The 23,930-nt window shown below is 45.2% G+C and overlaps 1 protein-coding gene across 2 annotated transcripts in view; it reads left to right on the top strand.

The window, feature by feature from the left end:
- Positions 1-14,886, top strand: part of brf1a (BRF1 general transcription factor IIIB subunit a) — a 29,485-nt gene extending 14,599 nt beyond the window's left edge. For both annotated transcript variants that reach the window (XM_088309054.1, XM_088309046.1), the window contains 13 exons: positions 561-710; positions 2,812-2,905; positions 2,976-3,102; positions 3,510-3,549; positions 3,609-3,701; positions 3,831-4,133; positions 7,760-7,821; positions 8,604-8,685; positions 8,758-8,816; positions 9,707-9,978; positions 10,800-10,851; positions 12,880-13,012; positions 14,039-14,886. In XM_088309054.1, coding sequence (XP_088165180.1) covers positions 561-710; positions 2,812-2,905; positions 2,976-3,102; positions 3,510-3,549; positions 3,609-3,701; positions 3,831-4,133; positions 7,760-7,821; positions 8,604-8,685; positions 8,758-8,816; positions 9,707-9,978; positions 10,800-10,851; positions 12,880-13,012; positions 14,039-14,073 — 1,502 coding nt within the window. In that variant the 3' untranslated portion in view covers positions 14,074-14,886. The remainder of the gene's footprint in view (positions 1-560; positions 711-2,811; positions 2,906-2,975; positions 3,103-3,509; positions 3,550-3,608; positions 3,702-3,830; positions 4,134-7,759; positions 7,822-8,603; positions 8,686-8,757; positions 8,817-9,706; positions 9,979-10,799; positions 10,852-12,879; positions 13,013-14,038) is intronic.
- The last annotated feature ends 9,044 nt before the right edge of the window (positions 14,887-23,930 follow it).

Genomic DNA, 23,930 nt, shown 5'->3' with positions numbered 1-23,930 from the left:
GCCGGCAATGCGGACCAAACTCTGACATCGGTGGTACATTAGTGGGCTCAGTACCCCGTACCCCCGAAGCACACTCCACAGAACTCCCGGAGAGACACGGTCAAACGCCTTCTCCAAGTCCGCAAAACACACGTAGACTGGTTGGGCGAACTCCCGTGCGCCCTCGAGGACCCTGCCCGGGGGTGTAAAACTGGTTCAAGTTCCAAGGCCGGGACGAAAACCGCATTGCTGCTCCTGAATCTGAGATTGGACTTCCTGACGGACTCTCCTCTCCAGTACCCCTGAATTGTCCTGAGCAGGGAGGCTGAGGCGTGTTCGCGCTCCATAGTTGGAACACTTTTCTTCTTGCACTGTCCCCGCTGTGGCAACCAGGACACCCCCCACAGCACCAGAGTCTTTCGAAATTCATCCACCTTGCCAGGGAGGAGTTTTGTTTTTTTTTGTCCCCCCCCCACCTCGATGACCAGTCGGTTGATTGCGCTTTTGTCGTATGACCCTGAACGCCGGAATGCTCATGACGCTTTCAACTCGTCTTTTGCAAACGTTGGACCGACGGGAAGATCCGTGCCTTTACATCCCGCGCTTCGCCCAGCTGCTGGAGTTCGGCGACAAGAACCACGACGTGTCCATGACGGCGTTGAGGCTGGTGCAGAGGATGAAGAGGGACTGGATGCACACCGGACGAAGACCCTCCGGACTCTGCGGGGCCGGTAAGTGACAGAAACGCCATCAACGCCCTTCCGGCGAGTACATAAAGTCGCCTCGACGTCGACGTTAGGACCGGGCCTCGACCGATTAATCGGCCTTCTTCAAATAGGCAAAAATGCTCACCGATTTATTCATGTTATCTTTTTTTTTTTCCCCCAACATTAACTCTTTCCAACGTACAACAAAGATATTTTGCTCCTAAATGGCAACATTTGCATTCCGATGGCGGAGTTGCCAAATGTTCGGATATTGTCAAAATCACGATAGTGTAAAGTCGAGCACACCGAAACATAATGTTTGAAAACTGAAAATAAACTCTCATTTTTGCAAATAAATTCCGAGGATACAAAACAAAAAAGTAGCCATTTTATGAGCATCGAAGACTTTTAATGTCTATATGATGAATAAAAAATAAAGAATATCGTTCAAATAGTCAAATTAACTCAAAAGTATTCCAAGACTAAAGTTAGAATGCCACAGGAAGATTTTACGCCACAAAAAGAAACATTTTAAAATAATAAATTTTCGGTAAAAGTCCTATTTTAATTGGCATAAAAAATGATCATTTTTCGGGTTGATTCAAAAAGAGAGAAAGGGAGAAGAAATCTTGCAAGAAAAAGAAAGTCCAACAAAATATAAGAAAGCTAAGTTTTGGAAATAAATTCTATCAGAATTAACTTAGAATAAAATTGTAATTTTAGGATCATAAAATTCAAATGTTACAGAAGATGTCCCAAAAAATCTCGTGTTTTATAATGATCCTTAAAAAATGTTTTTTCCAAGTGTTAGGGTAGAGAAGGGTCCAAAATGACTTGTACTGAATGAGTTTCAAAACAAAGATAATCCTTAGTGAGACATTTCAGTGAATTCAAATGAAATATTCTGAAAATTGTCATTTTGCACGAGTGGCGTTCCAAAGCAGAAATGAAATCCACTTGGAAGTTGAACTTTTGTCCACGTGACGGAACTGCCGCCTCTTCCTTCTTCCACCGTCGTGTGTGCGTGCGCACACGTTCCTGCGCTGTCTTGCCTGAATGTTTAATGTTCATAAAAGATGGAGACGGATGAGCCCGCCAGCAAAAGGCCCATTTAAAAAAAAAAAAAAAAATCATTTTATTTCCTGGCATTGAAACAAGATAAATGCTAAAAAATAATCCTGATCAAAATGCTAAAAAATAATCCTGACCATTGTGATGATTTTTCGTTAGCCGTCGCACGCGTGCACAAAAAGTCGCTTTGAGCAGCTCAGCCGCTTTAATCAAGCTTACGTAAGTGTTCTCCTTCAAGGCGCGCTCGGCTGCTCATTACGCAACAACGCACACGCACACTTCCTTTTTTTGTGGGGGGGGCCTCAGCCTCTTGAACAAGAAGAGATATTTACATCATTTCTTTCCTAAAGTTGAAGAAAAAAAAATGTCACTTGCCGAAAATGTGATCAATTCCACCCTCTCGGTTGCGCTCGCATTTATCTCAATTTGTGTTTGTTACTTCGGTTTCTAGATGAGCGAAATAAAATATCGATATTGGTCCATTTTTCATAACGTTTTGGCGATACTTCATGTTCTTATGACGGAAAAAAGTTGAGTTTCATGCGCAAAAATAACTGTACAGGATGTTCGAGGAATTCTCAAAATCATTTGACATGTAAGATGAAAAGAAGCGGTCCTAAAATCCAACCTTGCGGGACTCCATGTTTAAGAGTTTGACATCGTGATTGACATATTGTTCCCTTTCATTTACGTAGCTCATGAAGCACCGGACACCAGAATGCTGCAATTTGCATCCAAGAATTCCAAAATGGATGGCAACAAATGCTTTTTGTAAATAAAAAAAAAACGCCAATCCCACACTCACCTCATCAAATCTAGGATTGCCGCCCTGGTTTAGTTTTTCTTTCGAAATCCGTATTGTGTTGAGATGAGTAAATAATCACTTTTCCTCTAATACTTTGCAAAGAAAGTGTGGGCAGTATCAATCTAGGTCTATAAATATTGAGATTATTTTTGTCTCCAGACATAAATCATTTTTGCCAATTTTGTCGTACGCTGACTGGACACTTGATTAGGTACGCAATTTAAAGCGTGCGTTTGTCTTTGTGTGTAGCTCTCCTGGTCGCCGCTCGCATGCACGACTTTCGCCGCACAACCAAAGAAATCATCGATGTGGTCAAAGTGTGCGACGACACGCTGAGAAAAAGGTGCGTGACCCGCGATCCGGAATCGAAAATTGCAGATGCCAAAAAATGCACGCTTGGTTTTTGCGAGCAGACTGGTGGAGTTTTCCGACACGCCCACCAGCCTGCTGACGGTGGACGAGTTCATGAAGGTGGACTTGGACCAGGAGTGCGATCCTCCTTGCTTCACGGCCGGACTGCGCAAGAAGAAAGCACAGCAGGCACGTCTGTGACAGAAAAAAAAAAAAAAAAGTTTGGAGCGCAAAAACATCTGAGTGGAGGGAAAACGTGACCGCCGCGTATGAAGTCTTTGCACAGTTTTGACCGTCCGTCTTTGTCCTTTAAAGCGCTTCCGCCCTCGCATTATTAAAGGTGGCAAATAAATACCACGCTAAGTTGTTAAAATGAAGAATACATTTCTAAATATATTAATAACAATGAAATAAACAAAAGAATTGTTCATGAAATCCAAGTTGAAAAGGAATTAATGTAACAATAATAATAGGATCGGCATACAAAGAAAGAAAGAAAATTCAATTAATTCTTTTTTTATTTATTTATTTCTTTTCAAAAAGTACAATACTGCCGCGTCCCCGATGTGTGATGAAGGTGTTGTTGTTGTTTTCAGCTGGAGGGGGAGCTCAAAAAGAAGATGGATGACATTGAAGGTATTTGGAACGCGACGTCAAGTCAATGGACAAAAAGACGTCAATGGCAACTGTTGCAGGTGAGATCGAAAGCTACCAGGACCAAATTGACGGCGAGCTGGAAAGCAGCCGACCCAAACTGCGAGGAGTTTACGCCGCGTACGCCAAACAAGGTCAACATTTGCTCTTAACGAATGAGTTGACATGAACAAGGCAATCATGCACAGAAAAAAAAAAGAATTCCGCACTTTAGCCATTATAAATGTGCAAACCCCCAAAAATGTGCACGACGTTCCACGTAGACTTGCAGCAGCACGTGAACGAGGCCTTGGGCGAGTCTCCCGAGGCGGAGGAAGATCCCAAAGAGGAGATGAAAGACGAGGACGACGTTCTGAAGGCGGTGGCCAAACACTTTGGCCGAGATCTGGCCGAGCTCACCCTGGAGAAGCTCGTGGAACTGGAGCGGATGGGAAGCGCCTCCGAAGATTTGGACCGGGAGCAGCGGGAGCCCAGGAGGGTCGGACCCACGCTGGCGTCCATCTTGGGGGCTAGCCTGCCCACCGCGGCTACGCTAGCAAGCTGCGCCAAAGGGGAGCAAGATGACGGTAAGACAATTGCGTAGCTGCTTGTTTTTTCTGTAAGTGGCTCCCATGTAACAGCAAACCTTCAGTAGATGAGAGTTGTTGCTGAGTAGGACATGAAAAATGTACGTAGCGTCTATGAAATTGCGCCACAGATGATGCGCTGTGCTAGCATATGTCAATCTGTTAGCATCTGCAAACAAGAAACACAATTTCTTTGTGTTCGCACCTCTCCGGCTTTTGTTGATGGAACCCTTTTTTCAATTTGTCACTTCGCAACCCTCGCCCCAAAAACGGGTCAGACCCGCCTCGGCATCTGAAAAATGTGTTAGCGTAGCATCCATAAAAGTGTTAGCGTTTTGAAATAGTTTAGCATCTTGAATGGCGCGAACATGTTCCGTTTGCTCACTAAGCGAACGACGCGACCGAAGTGTTGCCGGCTCGCAACGACGAGTGCGTGAAGCCGCAGGTTTGATTCCCTGTCGGTCACGCGCCTCATTATCGACTCGCGATGCCAGCGCTGCCGTAAACGGCCTCTAATGAACCTGTAATGCCTCCCGAATGGCCTCCCTTTTCCTCCCAGCGGACCCCCGCGCACCCTCTTTGGAGTCGGTGAGCGATGATGAATGAGTGTGACTCATCACAGCTGCAGATGACATGAACGACATTTTGTGCGCAAAGTTGCCGTGTGTATTTTTGAGTGCATGTTACGAGCATGTGTGCGTGCGTGACTGCGTGTGTGTGTGAGGGAGTGCAATTTTGGGAGTGCGTGCGTGACTGAGTAAGGACGGGGTGTGTGTGTGTGTGTGTGTGCACGCTCACGCATTGTTGCATACGTGAGTGACTGCGTGTGTGTACATTGTGTGTGTGAGGATGTGCGTGTCATTCAAAGTCACGAAGCCGTCCTCCTTTCTTGTCGTTGCGAATGTTTGAAGCAGTGGCGGGCCCTCAAGTCCGACGTCGTCCCTCGTAATGCCGTCATTTATGACGCCACGGCTGGAGAAATAATATACCGACGCCCACTTCCGCACGACTGAGTGTTGGACCACGCGTCTCTTGAAAATGGCTTCGCAAGTGGATCTGCAATTAAATCCACACTTTTCCCTCCTTTTAAAAAAAAAAAGCAAGAATATATTTTTGATTTTAAGACTGTCTGGTGTGGATTTGTTGATTCCGCATCGCGTTGCCCGCCAACGAGTGCGTATCCGATCACAAGACGCGTTGGCGCCTTCAACGTGAGGCCTGCGAGAAGGCCTTTCTATCGCCAATTCGTCATCGGATTGGTTATCGCAACGGTCTATCAACTGCAAGTGGCCGTTCACTCGCGCAGCCCAGACAGCGGCGCGTGTGTTTGAAGGCGCACTTTGAAATCCGCCCGGCAACGCAAGACAGCTGAATTGTAATTGGATAAAAAGTCGAATCCTGGGACAGAAGCGAAACGATGCGACGGGTGTGAAGTCGTGAATAGTTTGCTTCCTCACGAAGAAGTGAAGAAGATCTCTTGGTGGTCGTTCAAGATTGGGGAATGATGATTTCCAACAAGCGCCGACGAGATGAGGCTTGACAAACGCCGATGGCCGGTGAATGACGCGGCTTCATCCCGATTCCCGATTCGATTTGACTCGATGCGGAGAAGTGGTCGGAAGTGGAGTCGGTTCAGCGGGCCGACTTCCGTGTTGCGTCGAATTGCACTTAAAATGGGAGCGCCCGTTTGGTGAATATTTGCCGCTTGTGTTCATGCTCCCCGTGAATTAATAATGACTCATCATTCATTCGTGGACGCTGATCATCCGTCGCGCTGACGGGACAGCCGGCTGACGCGCTCACCCGGGCGCACCAAAACACCGAAAGCTGATGTCTTGTCTTGCAAATCCGCAAGATGGTGAACGTTTTCTATCACATCCATTCCTACTAGTTTTAGCTTGATGGCGTTTTCAAAACGTAAATTGTAAATGACACTAAAATGGCCACTTCAAATGAAAATGGCCGCCTCCTTGTCTTGTGTTGCTTCTTGAGGCGTTTTATTTTTTTTTTTGTGGGTCTATTCATGACAGACAGGCCACTAAATATCCCGAAGCTAAAGTCAGACCGGCTTTTGGTGCTGAATTCATAAGATGTTTGGTCATGCTGAGTTATGAGGTTGATGATTCCTAAAATGGCAGCCGAAAAGGAAAGAAAAAAAAATGTTTTTTCTTTTTTTTTTGGGTGGGCAAATGTCACAATGGCTGAATTTTCCAGCAAAGACCAAAAGACCCGAGCAAGTCAATTTTGGGCTGTGAATCATAATGTCGATTCCCGACCCGTGACAACAACATGCGTCTCCATGGAGACGGTTAGCAGTTAGCCGCTAGCGCGATTAGCATGATCGCAATATCGCAACGAGAGATTTCGACTCTTCGCTGGCTGCAAAAACAAGCGTGCGTATTTTATCGGGCCCCCGGGTGATGGAAAAGAGGATTCTCTCCTCCCTTCCAGTTCACATGGGGGAGGGGAGAGGGGGGGGTTGAGTTGGTAGGAGAGGGGAGCAGGTGGTTGAGTGGGCGTTGACTCGGCGTAGGTCGAGCGGGTCGCATTTTAATGGGCTGGCCCCAAACCGCGCATGTCAGTGAGAATCTGCCACTCTTATTTATTGCCCGGCTGGATGCGTGTTTCTGTGAGGGAGGGGGGGGGGGGGGCGGGGTTGGTTGGTTTCTGGCACACATGAGGAGGGAAGGTTTCACACTCCAACACCTGCTTTTTTTATTTGTTTGTTTTCCTTCTTAGTTTTAGCCACTCATGAGAAGAAGACAAGTCAGGACTGAGGACAGAAAAAAAGAAAAAAGAAAAAATCCATCTCAACGTTTGACCCCATGAGCACTTTGACTAGACTTTTACTTGGCTATAATCTAGAGAATTCTTGCCCCCTTGGACAATTTATCTGATTAAATATGTATCAGATAGCCTTGCGGGAAAGTCAGCACTATTATCTGCTATGGTTATTTGATCTTTCCAAGGAAAAAAAAAAAAAGAACGAAGAACGAAAAATTGTCCACACCAACATAAGAAAACATGAAAGAAAATGCTAAAGATGCCAGATCTTTTTTTTTTTTTTTTTTTTTGCCTGGTCAGCGACTTGCCGGACGTATGATAAGCTCCCAAAAAGGTGACGGAAGCCAAGCCGACAAAAAAGAGGAAGAGGAGAAAAGATGGCGAGGTTGTTAAGTGATGACAATCAAAGAGAATTTGAAGGTTGATGTTGAAGCACTTTTGGAAGAGAAGTGAGCAAGCAGAACATAAAAAGGAGAAAACTGCAAAACAAATTGAGCGTGGAACTGAAATATGCAAAGGGAAGAATGAAAAAGAAGAGATTATTTGATTGATTTTTTGGGGGGTAGAAAAAAGAAATGAAGAATGACAAACCGATGAGCTGACCTCGGTTTGCTTTTCCGTTTAATCTTTATCATATTTCTGCTCTTGAGCTTTTTTTTTTTTGGTTGCGATGAAAATGAGCCTGTGACCTCCCTCAAGTCTTTTCAGCGAGGTAGCCGATAGCGAGCGGCTTCCCCCCCGAGTTCTCCGTCCTTTTTTTTTTTTTAGACCGCAAAGCTTCTGCGTCACGATGTTACACATGGCACACACGTCTTTGCTACTTTTGTTTGTTTACGTGACAGAAACTTCCGCTGAAGGTGGCGAGCTGGACCTGAGCGGCATCGATGATAGCGAGATCGAACTGGTACGTGATTTTTATTTATTTATTTATTTTTTTTGTGACATGACCTCACGATATGATGACATATTGGCGATGCCGTTGCATATTTGGAAAGGCCGCCTCCAGACCTTTCATTTGAGATGCGACTCAAAGTGATTTTTGTGTCAGCATTTAATGACTTATCTCGTTCCATATCTGAAATGGACTCATCAAGCCCTTTCATTTGAGATGCGACTTGATGCGGTTTTTTTTTGGTCATTTTCAGCCTTGCGACTAGAGAACTTGCGCCAGTTTAGTTCGCTTTACACTTAAAAAAAAAAAAAAAAGTTGATATTGACAGCAGAGTAACAGATCCAGAAATCTATCATTGAGACCGTTAATTTCAGGAGTGACTCAACATGGTTTGATTTAATTTTTTTTTTACTTTGGTACTCGTGTCCTTGGGCCACATTGGCACATTTTTAGGCGATTGTCTCATCCAATGAGGCTCTGTCGACCACATAGCTACATTTCCTTCAAGGCTTCGCCGAGACCTTTAATTTGAGGTGTGACTCGATGTGGTTTGTTTGCAATGTGATTTTTGACTTTGTTACCAGGGAGGTTTGCTGGTCTTCATATTACCAAAAAAATGAGGATAATAACTTTATCATATGAGGATAGATTGACACCAAAGTTAGAGAACTAAAAATCCCTCTCAAATAACTTTAATTTGCGATATGACAAAGTGCTGATTTGTGAGCGTGAGAGCTGAAAAAGCAAAAAAATAAATCAATTTTTTAAAAAAAATGGATGATTTTGGTTTGCAGTACCTGCTGAGTGAAAATGAGGTCAAGGTCAAGACGGCTCTCTGGATGGCCGAGAACTCGGACTACCTCAAAGAGCAGAAAGGTTTTTCATTATGGTGACACAACAACGTTTTTATTTTTGTTGTCGGTGCGCCAACTGATTATTGGATTGCAGAAAAGGAGGCCAAAATTGCCAAGGAGAAGGAGTTGGGCATCTACAAGGAAAAGAGGAAGGTAGCAACTCTTTGTCTTTCTTTGCCACGATAATCAACGGGACTTTAGCTCGGGATGCTAACGCTATGCTACAAACGCGAGGCCTCGTTGCGCTGCCGTTGGACGTGAAGTTTAAAAAAAAAAAAAAGAGAGATGTTTGATTTCTCAAAAATCCAACGCGTGCACCGTCCCGAGTTAGTTTAAGGGATTCGTTGGCGGCACATTTGCTTCGACATTGGAATCAAATGTCGAAAATGAAAGACCGCTGATAGCTTGGGACGCTAGCTGCAACGGCACAATACAATCGAACTTTGTTTGAGTCCAACATTCCCCTTAAGAGAAGAGAACAAATGTCAAAATGTATTTTCCACTATTTGTGTCGAAGGAACAAAAGTGCAAAGTTTAAATCGATGAAATATCAAAACATGCGGCCATTTTGGACCGCTTCGTGTCATCGGCGTGCCGTGCGTTTGCGAACTTGTGTACCGGTCGAAGCTACTCTAAAAAATATCGTTATTTGGATATCACTCGTACTGTCGGCTACTCGTGTTAGAAGCTAACCTTTTTGTTTGCAACCTTAGCTCGAATATTAGCCTCAATGCCAAAGCTAACTTCAAATTTTCTTTCTTGAGTTGGCTTCCAATGTTGTCTCTAGCTTCTGACGTTGGCTTCCAAGGTTAGCGTCAACATCGCCTGTAACGTTAGCTGCTAATATTAGCTTTCGTTCCTAGCTTCTGAAGTGAGCGTCCAAAAATGAACAAAGCTGAAATTGTTTTCCAAGCACAAGGCCGTTCGTTAAGTGCTGGAGAAAAATGCGAGCGTTGATAAAGCCCGAATGTGCCGAGAGTCGGCGTGAGTTTCGGATCGCCGTGGCTCCTTGACCGCAGCGTCGTTTGTCATTTGCCAAACAGCGAGCGGCGCCCAAGCGGCGGGCGGCCATCCGAGCTGACACGGCCGACGAGGCCATCGAGAAGATGCTGGAGCAGAAGAAGATCTCCGCCAAGATCAACTACGACGTGCTCAAGGACCTCAACATCAAGCCGGCCGTCAGCCCCGCCCACAAGGCCCAGTCCCCCCGAGCGGGAGGAGCCGCCGCCGCCGCAGCCAGGCCGAGCGGACGCTACCAAAGGCCGGGCCGGGGGCCGCTCAACCTCAGCACGCCGCTCAGCTCCCTGGGGAAAAGGTTGGTGGGCGCAAAAAAAAAAAATGGCGGCCTTTGAGCTTGTTATTGAATGCGCGACGATGAGGATGTGCTGACAGTGCGGCCATTGTGCCTCGTTGCTGAGGGAGGCGTTGTGTGTGTGCGTGCGTGCGAGCGAAATCCATGTCAGATTTGAGAAAGGTCGTGTCAGAAGTGGGATCTTCGCGGAAGGGCGAGAAAGTGTTTTGTTCTCGGATGTGATGGGAAAATCATCTTGAGAGGCGTCTCGCTTCTCTGCTGTCAAAACGACAAAAGTTTCCAATCTGGATTGCGTTTTCTGCTCGTCCGAGTCCCGAGACGGTTGGCGTCACGAGTCGGATGCGTTTTTTGCCACATGTGCACTTGCCAAACATCCCCGCCTCGTTCCCTCCATCCGCAAATCGCCACTAATTGCCCTCCAGTGTTGTTCTCTCTTTACTCTCTCGTATTTTATTTTATTTTTTTTACAGAAGGAGAAAAGAACAAAAAGAATTGTTGACAGGGTTTGTTTTGAGGCGGGAGTCTCTGTTGGTTTTTCCGCTGCGAAGAAAGCCGGCAGATGTTTTGTTGGCGGCTCAAATGAAGATGACATCTGTTCGTAGGAAAATAGTGATTTCAAAAACAAAACAAAGGAAAGTCAGGTCCTGGTGAATTCATTTGAGTGTTGCGGACCTCCCCCAAGGCTTATCGCTGCGAAATCCATCAAACGACAAAAACTTGCATTTGGCTTCCGTATTTTCAAATGTCTCGCAAATCCCAAATCGTGCTTCCGAGCTCAAATTTCAGATATAAAAGCGATGCTTTTTTTGTTTGCTTGTTGTCAGGTTGCAGCCGTTTGTGACTGGGCAGCCCAACAAGAAGATGGCCGTGCAGCAGGTCAGATGATCTTCTTCCTTTATTATGGTCATCGTTGTACATGCACAATGTTATTTATAAAAAAAAAAAAATAAAAAAAACAAAACGACCATGTGACATTCGGAATCGGAATCGGAAATCCCTTTATTGTCATTGTACTCAAGTGTGCAACGAGATTCGAGATTCTGACCTTTGACACTGTAACATCCGCTTGCATCATTTGGTTCTGTCTCAGTGTGTACAGCTTTTGTTACCATGACAACGAGAGGGGGGGGTCTTTCGATATTTTTTCAGCGAGGTTTTCACATGAGAGCGCCGCGGTTGGCTTCATGAACGTGTCTCACTCCACTTTCTTTGTTTGCCCTTCAACAAACCCCCCCAATGATCCCCTCGTTGTGCCCCCCCCTTCTCCATCCGCACCTTCTTTCTGCTTTCAAATCAAAATCCCTTCAAGCCAAAAATGTCCACAGCAGCACTTTTTCTTTTTTTTTTTTAACCCTCAGCTATTCTGATGTTCGCGGCTCACTCATTACACACACACACACACGTGTGTGCGTTTCCTGTCCTCCATCTGTTCGTGTGTTTGTCATGCATGTCTACATGCGGTTACGTGCGCGCTTCTGTCCGTGTGCACGTGGGTCTGTGTGTGTGTGTGTTCGTCTATCATTCTACTTACTCGTACGACTTATTATTGTGCAAAGTCTGTTTTTTTCTTGTTTCTTTTTTAGTGCTCTATGAATTAAGTTGACGTGTTGCAGGCGTGTGTGTGTGGACACGCGAGTTTCCATGTACACACTTTAATTCCAATTTCCTGTCCTGCACACAAGATTCCTATTTTGGACAAGATGGCGTCTGTCGTGCGTGGCGTGGATGACCACGTGCAATCTCTTGTCGGTCTCCTTCGTTCGGCGCTCTTGCTTACTTCCTGCATTGTCCTCTTTCAAATTTCTCTTGCTTAATCACGTGCCAGGAGAACGAGGTTCGCACGAGTGCTGGGGTCAACAAGCCTTGTTACTTGGCAACCGTACCCCCCCCCCCCGGGAATAGGAAGCAATCATCCGTTGTGATTGGCCGCGGCCGCTGCCCTTTTATGTAATCTTGCAGATGAGATGAGATGAGCGCACGCTGGCCACTCGCTCACTTTTTGCACCAAAATCCCATCAAACAGCCTCTGTGGTCTTGAGCGTGGAATTCCTCATACTGGCACAGGTGAAGAAATTATTGCATTTTTTTTTGTTGTTGTTGGTGTTTTTTCATTTGGATTGGCGCAATCTTAATTTAAAATCCTCTGCAGGGTGCGCACGGCCTACTGAGCAGTGTTCACATGCGAACATTTGTTCAAAGGGGAAGTCGAGCCAAAAATGTCTTGCGAGAATATACTCGTGGAAACGAATATTGTGTGCGCCCGTCTTTCGCCATCTTGTCATGGCTTGGCATCCGAAAACAGGTCAGCCGACCGCTTCCGTGACCGTGATGTCATTTTCCGTGGCCGGACGGAAGCGACAAACTGGCCGCCCGCCCCCAGATAGCACAAGAAATGGGCGGATCGCAAAGGCAACGTTAATCGCAATGCCGCGTTTCAACGGCGGGTGGGCTGCATTGCGCAAATGAAGAATTCTCTGCAGTTGGAAGGAAAGGAGAAGACGAGCGTCGTTTGAAGGCGGCGCTTTCCAGCGCAACGATTAAACTCCCGTCGGAATGCACATCCTGTGACCTTTCGCGTTATGTCCACTCAGGAACGTCCACCAAATTTCATGTTGCCACGTCTGACTTGCTTTGGGTGTTTTTTGATTTTGGAAAACATCCAAAGGAGCCTGGATAATGGAAGCCTAAAACCACATTGCAGACCTCATGCGTCTTTTTGGTCGTTGCCGATTTATTTATTTATTTTTTTTTTTGGGTGGGTCTCCTCATGGTATATATGTCTCCCAAATTTCAAGCGGCCAACACAAACACCCCCCGCCCGTGTTTGCGTTTTGCCACTGGGGCGTTGTCGATATCTTGTGAAATATTCAAACTAGATCCCGCAATATTTCCTCGTGTGCTCAGCCCCCCCCCGCAGCCCCCGTTGCCGTCCTAGTGGAGAGCGGCCCGGTGGCATACGACGACGCGGCGGGCGACGAAGACGAGGACGAGGAAGAGGAAACCTGCGTGAGCGCCATGGACCTGATGGGCAGTCAAGGTCAGCGAGAGGTCGCCGGCATGTCACTTAGCGACGCAAACTCACTCGTTACGGGCTCATTTTTTTTTTTTAAATGAGCCGAAACTCCCGGCCGGCGTCTTTTAATGAGCGCCGCCGGTCAGTTTGGCTCCACAATTAGCGCTTTTCATGAAAAAGGCTTTGACATTAAACTGACCTTCAACGTTTGACCCATAAAATGCTCATGAGGCAGATGATCCGCACAGTCAACAAGTTTTCTTTTTTTTATTTTTTACTGGTGATTGGATTAAAGTGTGGTGACATTTCCAAGCAAAAATGAGCCATTTTTGCAGTCGTCACTTGACAAAAAATGAGTTTGAAAGAAATCATTTGTGGTCTGACTCGAGTGCAATCGATTTGGTAATTATTAAATTTTTTTTTCAATTTTTTTTCCCGTCTGCTTTCACACATTTTGCTAATTGTGGCATTATTTTAGCATATGTTGAGAACAGTGAGACATCTGGGAAGCGCTTGTCATGGCCTTTTACTTTGGGAGATGACTTAATATGATTTGGTGAAATTCTTGGTAAACTTGAGCTCGTGTGCTGAAAAAAAAAATATTATAAGCGCTAATAGCGCCAACGGCGTTACATTTTGGGAACGTCTTCAGGATCTTTAATGTGTGCGCGTGTTTTCCCAAATCACATTGCAAGAAATTGTGACCTTTGACCTCAGATGACCTCCTGGAGCTCAAAGGCAATCGTCACCCAAACCCAATCATGTTTTTGGAGAATCACTTTGAAGAAATCTGATGAGAATTGTCTAGAAAGCCGTTTTTTGGTTTGACCAAACTGAGGTTGTGACCTTGACCTTTGACCTTACACCTTGTCCAATGTTGTGAAACCAAGGAACATAAATGCAAAGTATTAAATGATTTGTACATGTTCGAGATTGATTGGATCCTCTTAAACCTAGAAAATCCTAAGATCCCAAAAGCTTTGCAGCAGCCATTTTGATTTGTTGTTTTTGTTTAGTTTTTAGGTTGTTTTTTTTTTCTTCCCCCGGCAGATTACGGCTGTGACGAGTACGATGATGGCTTCTAGCGGCGGCTTGTTGTTTTCTCCTCCGATGTCGCACGTGAAGGGACGGAGCCATGGCGAGCCGAGACCCAAGATGGCGGACGCCGACTTCAATGGACAAACGTCTGCCGTTGTGGCGCCACATGTCCCATTCGGGACAAATATGATGTAACGTCTCCGTGATGACGCCTGGAGAAGCTTCACGATGCAAACAAATGCTCAAGAAAACGCTGCCAATGCTTAAGAACGAAAGCAGACGAGCAAAGTTTTTTTCGAATGTAAAAAGTGCTAAGCCGCGAGTGCTCCTTAAACTCGTGTTTGCACGGCAAACATTCAATTTAGTTCTCATTTCCTTATTAGCACGTTTGCTAGCATCATGCTAGCTTATGCTGGAACGTGCCGTTCTTTAAATTAACAAAATTATGGTTCGTAAAATAATACTTAGATTTTACTTTGGCAAAAAAAAAATGGTGGGCAAAGACTTTTCTGGGCACCTTCAAAGATGGCAAGTTTTTTTTTTTTTTTTTTTTTTTTTTATTTATAGGACGTGTATTTTGGAAAGCAGCCACCGGGGGTGCTGGTGACTTGATGTGGCATCGTGATGATGTCACATGTTGACGTACGCCACACGTCGTATTTCAGTTTGTCACATGGATGACGTCACGTCACGACATGTTTCATGATGTCACGTGATCTCACATGTGGCTTGTCACGTGTTCTTCCAAAAAATAAGAGCTCGCGTCCAGCAAACAGGACGTACTTTTATTCCCCCGCCGGAGTGTAACCGGTTGAACTGGTCGATAACTGATACTTTATGGCACATTCAACTTTATGAATAAATATTTTCCAAGCATGCAAAGCAAACTTATTGTTTTGAAAGGATACTCATTTATTTTCTCACAAATGATGACATTTGGGATTTGGTTTTTCCATTTTTGAGTAAATGGTCAAGTGTTTTGTAACACTTTAATGTGTTGTGGAAAAGGAAATCTGAATCTGAAATGATCTATCTTGATTCCGCTGACAATGGGCGACGGTTTTTTTCTTTTTATCTTTCCAAACTCCCTGCTGCCTTCAGATCCAGCCCTGTAATTACGAGTCGTCAGATGTGTTGGTGTGGCGCAGGTGGGAGAGACAATTCAATTCCAGGGCGGACCGAGATGACTGCAGCCCACCTGCGACTGTCTGTGTATGCGCGTGCGCGTGTCTATTCTGTCGTACGCCTTGTCCTGTGTGGCGTACGGTCAATGCCACATTTAAAATACAAAATAACAATTATTTTTCATTCCAGTGTCAAATAGAAGGCCAGTTGTTCAGGCCGTCAATTGTAAACCGAGCAGCAGGTGGCGCTGTTTAAAAAAAATCTATTTGGGCCAATGAAAATCCTAAAATTGGCAAAGGTGAAAACTGGGAATTCGGACGTAGGAACGAAAGACGTACTCATTTCAAGTGCATGCTAAAACGTTAAAAGCCAAAAGTTGTCTTGGGAGATGGAGTAGCTGTGCTGCTTTCATAAGAACTTGGAACTGAGAAACGTTTGAAAGATTTTGCAACACTTTTAAGGTTGTCACGGTCATAAAGAGAGCTGCGGAGTCGAGCAAAAGCCTTTTTTTTTTTAGAAATGACACCGTCGGGTTGTGTTCAAGGAAACTTGGAATTTGAAAAGCCAACTTAGTGAAAGTGAAAAAGTCATTTCTGGATAAAAAGGCAATTGTGTGGCATTTAATGGAATGGGAATTCTAAAATGTTTTATTTCAAAACATGTTGAGTGCTCGCAAAGCACCTTTAAAGCCAACCAGAAGCTTGATGGAAGACCTTTTTCGAAAATGCACCACGGTGCTGCATTCTAGTAAACTGGGAATTCTAAAACCTTTGCTGCTTTTATACCCCCCCCCCTCGTGATATCCGGCAGATGGTTTGCGAGCGAACTCTGCAGATGTCGGGAAATCTCATTCTCACGCCGCCGACATGCACTCGAACGCGTCTTCATTTTCCACAAGGTTGGCCTGATTTCTTTACACCTCGTTTCCATTCTCGGGAATGATTCTTCTTGTTTTTGCGCGGCAAAATATTGGCAGTGCCCTCGATTATGTGCCACTAAAATATTGCGCTTCAATTCCTAACCCGTCAGGAAATATTGGAAGTAACAATTTGTTGGTCTTTTTGTTGCCATGACAATCGGGGCGTGACAGTGAAGCAAAAGACTAATCGGCAGTTTAACAAGTTTTCAATACAAGTCAACCAGTGGCTAATTCGACAATATCTCAATTAGAATAAAGCTAACATCCATAAAAAAAAAAATGTTTTTCGCGGTGGAGGCAACCCTTCGTTCGTTCCAAAGCGTTTAAATGTGTTTTCATCCACAGATGAGAAACTCAGCGACGTCACACTCAACAAGAATTTATTTCACCATTTCTGTCTTTTCGTTATCATGACCAGCGAGGGTGTTGCAACAAAGCAAGTGACTCAGCAGCAAGTTTTCACTCCAATGCCACCGATGGCTAATTCAATTAGATCACATTCAACAGAAAGCACATTTTACAATTCCTTTTTCATTATTTGAACAAATTAGCGGCGGTTCTCTCTTTGTTACTGCGACAGTCAGGGGTGGAGCGAGGGCGTTGGAACAAAGTGAGAGGCTGCACGCTCTTGCCAAGTTTTCACCCCAATTTCACAATTTGTCCCTCGTGACGCAAAGACGGCGAACGGTGGTATTTTCACTGGCGGATGCAGCACTTCACCATCGAGCCACCCAAATTGATTTTGTCAATTAGTGGAACGGATCAGCATGTGGCACATGCAGCGGAAGCGTGACCGAAATCTCGATGGGACGTTAATAAGCACAGAAGCGATGAAGTCATTTTGCGCAACATTTCAGGCAAACTGAAAGCAATGAAAACGAGGGAGGGTGTCTCCAACATCAGGACCGCCGCGGGTGAGGTGGGAGAATTTGTCTTTATTTTGTTGCCATATTTGGATGAATTCCCGGGGCCGTTTGCGTTGTCTTGGCGCCATTTTGCGTTTTGTGCCGCCCGGTCCTCCCACGCCAACGCCCTCGTCGACCTCGATGCCAACGGCCGGCGCGGCGCCGATGCGGACACGGACGGACGGACGGACAAACAAATACATGGGGGTGGGGGGGGACAAATGAGATGTAAAAATAGACGGAGCGTTTGGCTCATACGCGACGCCCACGCCGTCTGCCGCCACGTCGGGCGCTTCCGGCCTGAGGGCAGCGAGATGCGCCGAACGAGCCGTCCAATGGGAAGACAGAAATGCGATCGGTGAAGTCGGGATGTCTGCGGGCGGGGGGGCTTGGGGAGTTGGGGGGGCGCTCGGGTTGGAGGTTGACCCAACCTGAGGCGCCGCCGCACCTCCACGTGAGCGCTTTGTCTTCGTTGTCGCTGCACAATGAAGACAAATTGATTTGCGCTCCGTCAACAAAAGCTCGAAGCTCCCGTTCTGCTCGCTTGTTGTTTCCAAGCGCGCAACGGATGCTGACGAGCGCGACTCCGATGACGCGGTCTGAGATTTTTTATTTTATTTTGTATTTTTGGACGAGAAGCTGACATTTTGAGCATCGGGGCAATTTTGAATGCAGAAACGGCATCGAAATAAAATGTATTTTGAAAGGAAGACGAGGATGAAGACAAAGTGGAGGAGGAAGGAGAACGCGCGGGGCCAAATGTTGAAGGTCATTTGGAGGAGGCCGCACAAGATGGCCGCCTCCTGTCATAAATCACATCATCAGCGAAGCCTGAATGAGCTAAACGTGCTCATTTGTCAACATCATCATCACATATGGGATGTGCACGGGGTGTGTGTGTGTGTGTGTGTGTGCGTGCGTGCGTCTGCTGTCGCCCAAAGGTTGTTTGTCATTTCAGTTTCCATTAGTGACTGCTTAAAAAAAAAAGAAAGAAAAGTTTCCCAAAAGCTCCGAGGTGTCCGCACTGCCGTCATCGCCGTCCGCAATAAAACCAAGAAAATGCAACAAAATAAAAGATTTTCATCCCACCGTCAACGACGCGTCAACTTGCTCAGCTCAATGACACTTTGACCTCACTCGACCCACGGAAGGATGCGTTCAAGTCAATCCAATGCTAACTCGAGCATGCTAACGGCTAACAAATGACTTCAGAGAATCCCCTTTCACACACACACAACGTTGCTCTGCTTGTGCCTTTCGCGCAGAACAAAGTGAGTGTCACACCCCGGTCCTGGCATGTCACGAACCCCTTTCACACACGCACACACCATACCACCTCAAAACACTTTCCCTCTACCAGTTCACTTTCTCTCTCTTGTTGCTGTTGTGCGTGAAAGGTACGAACACAGAATGCACATTCGCTGCCTTCGGAGGTAGCATCAAAGACTGAATAGAATCCCCTTTCGTGCACTTTTATTTATTTATTTATTTTTGGACACATCTGTTGCGTAAAAATAGTCACCTGGATTTCAACAAATATTTTGGAGGTAGTCTAACGCCCGTTCACAAATTTGGCGCATGACAGAAATGAAGATTGATCTTGTGCCTTTCACACAGACGCAGTGAGTGTTGGGTGTTACATTTTTACAACCCAGGTCAGGATGTCCGCAAGCTCCCTTTTGTTACCTCAGTTACTACCTAACTGCAAAAAAAAAAAAAAATTGATCCACTGCACCTCCCATTCTGTGTCGCTACCTTTCACGCAGAGCAGTGTCATGGGGAAAAAAAAGGTGCAAATTTGCAGGCAACATCAAAGAAAGCGTTTGAAAGTCGTTTGGGAGTTCAAACGAGGTTACGGTGCTTGTCTTTTGTTCCCCCCCCCCCCCCATCCTGTCTTCCTGCTCAGCTGCGTGAAGCCGCTCACCCGCTCGCCCGCCAGCCCCTTTGGTGGCGTCATCCCACTAATGAAAAAGAACATCACTCATCTCGTAAAAACTCAACGTCTGTAATTTGCGACAAAAGGCGGGACGAGCCCCGACGGGGAAAACGAGGCCAAAACTGCAATGAGGGCGGATGGCCCCTTTTTCGCTGATGGCCAAGTTTTTATTTGTTCATTGTTTTTCTGTGTGAAAGGTACCATCACTTAATGTTAGCCGTGGCGGACCGTGCGTTTCACACGTCGGCCTTCAGTCAAGTCCAACTTAGTCCGACTTGAATAAATCCCCCTCATATTACCATCATTTATGACAGCACGGCTGGACAAATAATATATAGAAAGACGATCTCGCCTCTCTCGAAAGGTCCGTCTTGAAAACGGCCTCGCAAGTGTATCTGCAATTAAATCCACACTTTTTCCTCCTTCATCCTTTGTGGTTTAAAAAAGCAAAAATATGTTTTACATTTTCGAACGGTCGCCAGTGACGACTTCCGGGCGCGGTGTTTCCGCATAGCCTTGCCCCCTCACGATTGAGTAGCCAATCGCAAGACGCGTTCATCACCTTCAGCGGAAGGTTCACTGTAACCAACTCGTCATCTGATTGGCTATCGCAACTGTCAATCGACCGTTTGAGTCCCAAAACTCACACAAAAGAGACGCCCGCACAATTGTATCTGAAGGCCTCGGACGAATGGCGCGTGCGACTGGTATGGTGAAATCTGCCTGGCAACAGGACCTTGCGGAATTCTGATTGGATAAAAACTCTCAGCTGAAAATACAACACTAGGATATAATATGACATCAATGTGAAGAATAATATCGTGATTTCTTGTTACGCCGGCAGAGAAGGCCTTGAGCGCCCACCACTGAATGTTAGCCAATTTTCAATTTGCATCACTGCAGTGCCGTGGGAAAAAGTGTGTTTGTGTGCACGCCAACAGTGTGAGTTTGTGAATGTAAAATTGTGTCTCTACACACAGGCGTGTGAAAATATGTGCAACAAACAAACAATCGTATTTCTTTTTCCTTGATTTGAAATCTTTCGTCTTGGTTGGATTTGAGTGCTTTTGCGTTCCGTGTGTTTGTTTTCCTGTCGGAGTGGCGACTGGCTCCGCGCGAGACGTCTTTGCTTCCTTTCATTTCATGTTGACTCACGCACAATGAGTCGCATTCTCACCTGGTCCTCTCGCGCACGTGCACGTCTGCATGCATACTCCAACTGCAGACGTGACCTCATGCAAAGAAGGAGGATCAAAGAAAGAAAAGACTGTCGTCAGAATCGCAGTGTGTGTGTGTGTGTGTGTGCGGGTGTGCGTATGTGTGTGTGTGTTTTGAGACAGTAAGTAGAATTTGAGACAGTTGTTGTGAGGTTAGTGTCTAAGACTAAGGTTATGATGCTTTTGGGCAGTCAAGGCCTTCTCTGCTGAAATCCTGTTCATATTTATGATAAAAATTCATTTCATTATTTGTGTATCTATATATATATATATGGTGTGAGTTTATATCCAATTAGAATTTAGCTAGCTTGCGTTACCAGGCAGATTTCTTCGTACGCCTTCAGACTCAACCTTGCGTGCATCTGTGCTGTGTGAGTTAACGGGCTCTTAGAGTTGATTGACAGTTGCGATAGCCAATCAGATCACGATCTCCGTTTTTTTAAATCATATAGAAAAGTTTTTTTTTTGTTTGTTTGTTTTTTTTGAAGGGTGGGATTTTTTAACCGATTTGAGATTTGTTCTTTTCGACCGATTTCATTCACACAAAGATTCTTTTATCTTCATTTTCTTCCTTTCAGCTGAAAAATGTTTCTTTTCCTGATTACGTGACTCTTTATTCGACAAATTATTGCGTTTGACAAAAAGTTTATTTTTGGGGTGTAATACGACTTTCTCGTCACATAATGCACCTTTTTTTTAACTTGATAAAATGTGTCGAGGGGGGGGGGGGAAGAATCTCTGGAATAAAACTTTTGTCTTGGCAAAAATAAATATCCAAATATTTTTCTCCCGAATTAAAAAAATGGCCTTGCACACTGAGTATCAAGACAACAAAGGACATTCTGATTCTGATTCTCAATAAGATCCGTTTTCAAATCGTTTTATCCTTTTAACAGTTCAACTTCACTCTCTAAGAATATTTCCTGAGCTTTTCTGGGGTGTGTGCGCGTTTGTGTTTGCATGCACATACGTTCCACCACAACAAGTTGCAAATGACGGCATTCATGAGAACTGTGTGTGTGTGTGTGTGGCTGAGGTCAAAGGTCACTTAGCAGCACTCAGCTGGTCACTTTGCTCCCCCCTCCCGCCCCCCGCCCCTTTTGTGGCAGGTCAGAGGGGCTGAGATGACGCTTTGGTGTTCGACTGGCACATCTGTCTCGGAGGAGACGGAAGATCTCGTGCGTGCACACGCACGTGCAAACACATTCACACTCCATCTGGCTTGTGCGATAGCAGATGCACACGCGTGTAAATAGATGCAGCTGCTTCTCAGCCTAGCATTTTTATTTCCAACCTTTTTTTTTCTTTAGTAGCCCATACTGGAAGTTTTTGAAAATTCCTCCCCCAAAGTCATTTTTCCTGAACTTGACATTTGCTCAGAGCCACAAAAAAAAAAAAGTCATGCCCGAAAAAGGAAGGGAAAGCAGCCATTTTGGTTTGGTTCAAAATTGCCAATGCCAGCTCATTTTTTGAAAATCAGCCGCCAAAGTCTTGAGAAGCTGAAGATTGCCATCTTGGTTTAATGGAAGCTCATTTTGTTCCTTTCCAGAGACCCTCAAATGCTTTGAAAATTCCGCCCCAGATCCGACTCGTCTATCATGAGGAGACCCGCAAAAAAAGTCTTAAGAAGCCAAACCTAGAAAGGCCGAAGAATTCACCATTTTGGTCTGAAGCGGACTTTTTTTTTTTCTAATCCCAAATTACAATGTTTCAATATCTGTAACACAAATGCACGCAACGCATCTGCTGTCAAACCTCCTGAGACAATCGGACCCTTCCACGCATCCAAAGAAACCAAGGTCCTCTGTGTCCTTTGACAACTCCCACATTAAGCACACATTAATTAATATATATATATATATATATATATATATATATATATATAGGGAAAGCAGCCATATAATTATTGGTAATTTAATGAATTAATGACACATTGATTTAATTAATTCCATATTTAATTCATAAATGTAATATTTAATTAATGGCAATTTTAATTCTATAATGCTGCATTTTTTTTATTTATCTGATTTAGTTTGTTCCATATTTAATGAATGAAGGAAACAATTAATTGATGACAAATTGAATTCAACATTTCATGGTGTATTTATGAATTTAATGATGCCACTTTCCCTCCTCCGTCCATCATGGACAGCATCTTAATCTTCTCATTTTGAATTGACACACGAGTAACAACGAGTTTAGAATTGTGGTTGGTTGAGTCAAATATTTTAATTGACGCAATTGAAAGTGAGCATCGACGCCTGTTGGATGTGAGCAAAGGGGCTGATAAAGACTAAAAGTGCTGAGTCATGTTGCGCCTGACCTATTTCTCACTTTCATCCTATTGACGCGTAAGCCGCAAATGAGTGGGCCGTCCCAGACCCCCCCACCCGACGTGCATGCGAAGTGTGAGCAACCTCCACGTTCGGCAATGGAAGGTTTCTCGTGGAAAAGCAGCACAGAGTGCGCGTATTGTCATGGGAAGGGAAAAAAAAGTCTGAATCAGCAAATCTTCCATCCTGAGCGTGTGTGCGCGCGTGTGGCATTCTACTGTTGCCACGGTGACACGCGGGCACAATGGAGGCTTTCGCACGCAGATGGTGCTTCAACAAAAGAAAGTATCTGATGAACATTTCCGAATATTGACGTGTGGACACGAGTCGACATGCCGACGGATTTCTTTTTTTCGTCGTCGTGGAAGCGAGACAATGCAGGTCAAAGGTCACACTTCTGAAAATGGAGCCGCAAATGAGTGGGCGCAAAAGCATGTTTGGAGGTTCGGTTTCAGGTCCATTTCGATGATGAATTGTGAAGTCCCGATGAGGTGAAGTGAACTGGATCGTTTTGAGCACGCAATCTGGAAGCAAATCCAGTTGAGTCCAGTCCGCTTTGTGTTCACATGTGGCCATACTCAACCTGTAACTCAATTCTCAGAAATTGGCCCAGATTGTGAGCCAGTGTAAATGGTGGCCTTTTTTGTTTTTTCTGCTCCAATTTCGTGTGGCTCAATTGAAGCCATTAAGAAACTGGATTGGGATTCACATTGAATGTGAAAGTAAATCAAAGTGAGTCCCGTTATCAGCTTGTCCACTTTCTCTCATGACTTTACCACTCGAGGTTCTCAGTTGGCCTTAAAATGGATTGAAAGAAGAAAGTAGCGTGCAAACACTGAAAATGGATTGAATTTGAATTCCAATGTGAACACTTTTATTGCTCGACATTTGGGCTCCAAAGCGCCAAAAATGATCAATCTGACTGTCATTGGGAGGGAAATTCAAACTATCGACGAACTCATTAGTTCTGCTGCTACCGACAACCCCCCCTGACTCCCCCCCTCGCCCCCCCTCACCTCCCCCCCGAAGGACAAAATCTCATTATTGAACCTTCTGTCAGCTTCGGAATTCTCCGCCTCCCGTCTTCTCTCCAAAGAGCTTTTTTGGGCGGAGTAGCGTGTTCGGAGTTCCGATGAGATCCTGGTGGGCCGCCATAGTCTGTTCTTTTGTGTGGCCTCCCTCGCCCAGATGCCCCCGTCACAGAATCTCAGACCAAAAACAAACACACATTTCCAGATCATCACAATGATCACGTCGGCATGACCAGAATGGGAGCGCAATTCTATTGTGGAACCCCATCGCTTTGCAATTCCAACACGATGTGTTTTGGGGTTCCGAAGACCAGATGTCAAAAATGATGTTGGACCAAATCCAGTCAAGATTACGGTCGGACTTTCCAGATCACAAAATAGTTTATCAATGTGCTAATCTCATATGATGACATCCTAACTGGACTGTTTGGGCCCTTT

This window comes from Idiotropiscis lumnitzeri, chromosome 1 (assembly GCF_059441095.1).
Source record: "Idiotropiscis lumnitzeri isolate Australia: NSW breed Sydney's pygmy pipehorse chromosome 1, RoL_Ilum_1.0, whole genome shotgun sequence".
NCBI classification, from domain to species: domain Eukaryota; kingdom Metazoa; phylum Chordata; class Actinopteri; order Syngnathiformes; family Syngnathidae; genus Idiotropiscis; species Idiotropiscis lumnitzeri.
Note: the sequence above shows the minus strand (reverse complement) of the source record. Positions and strands in the feature narration are given on the sequence as shown.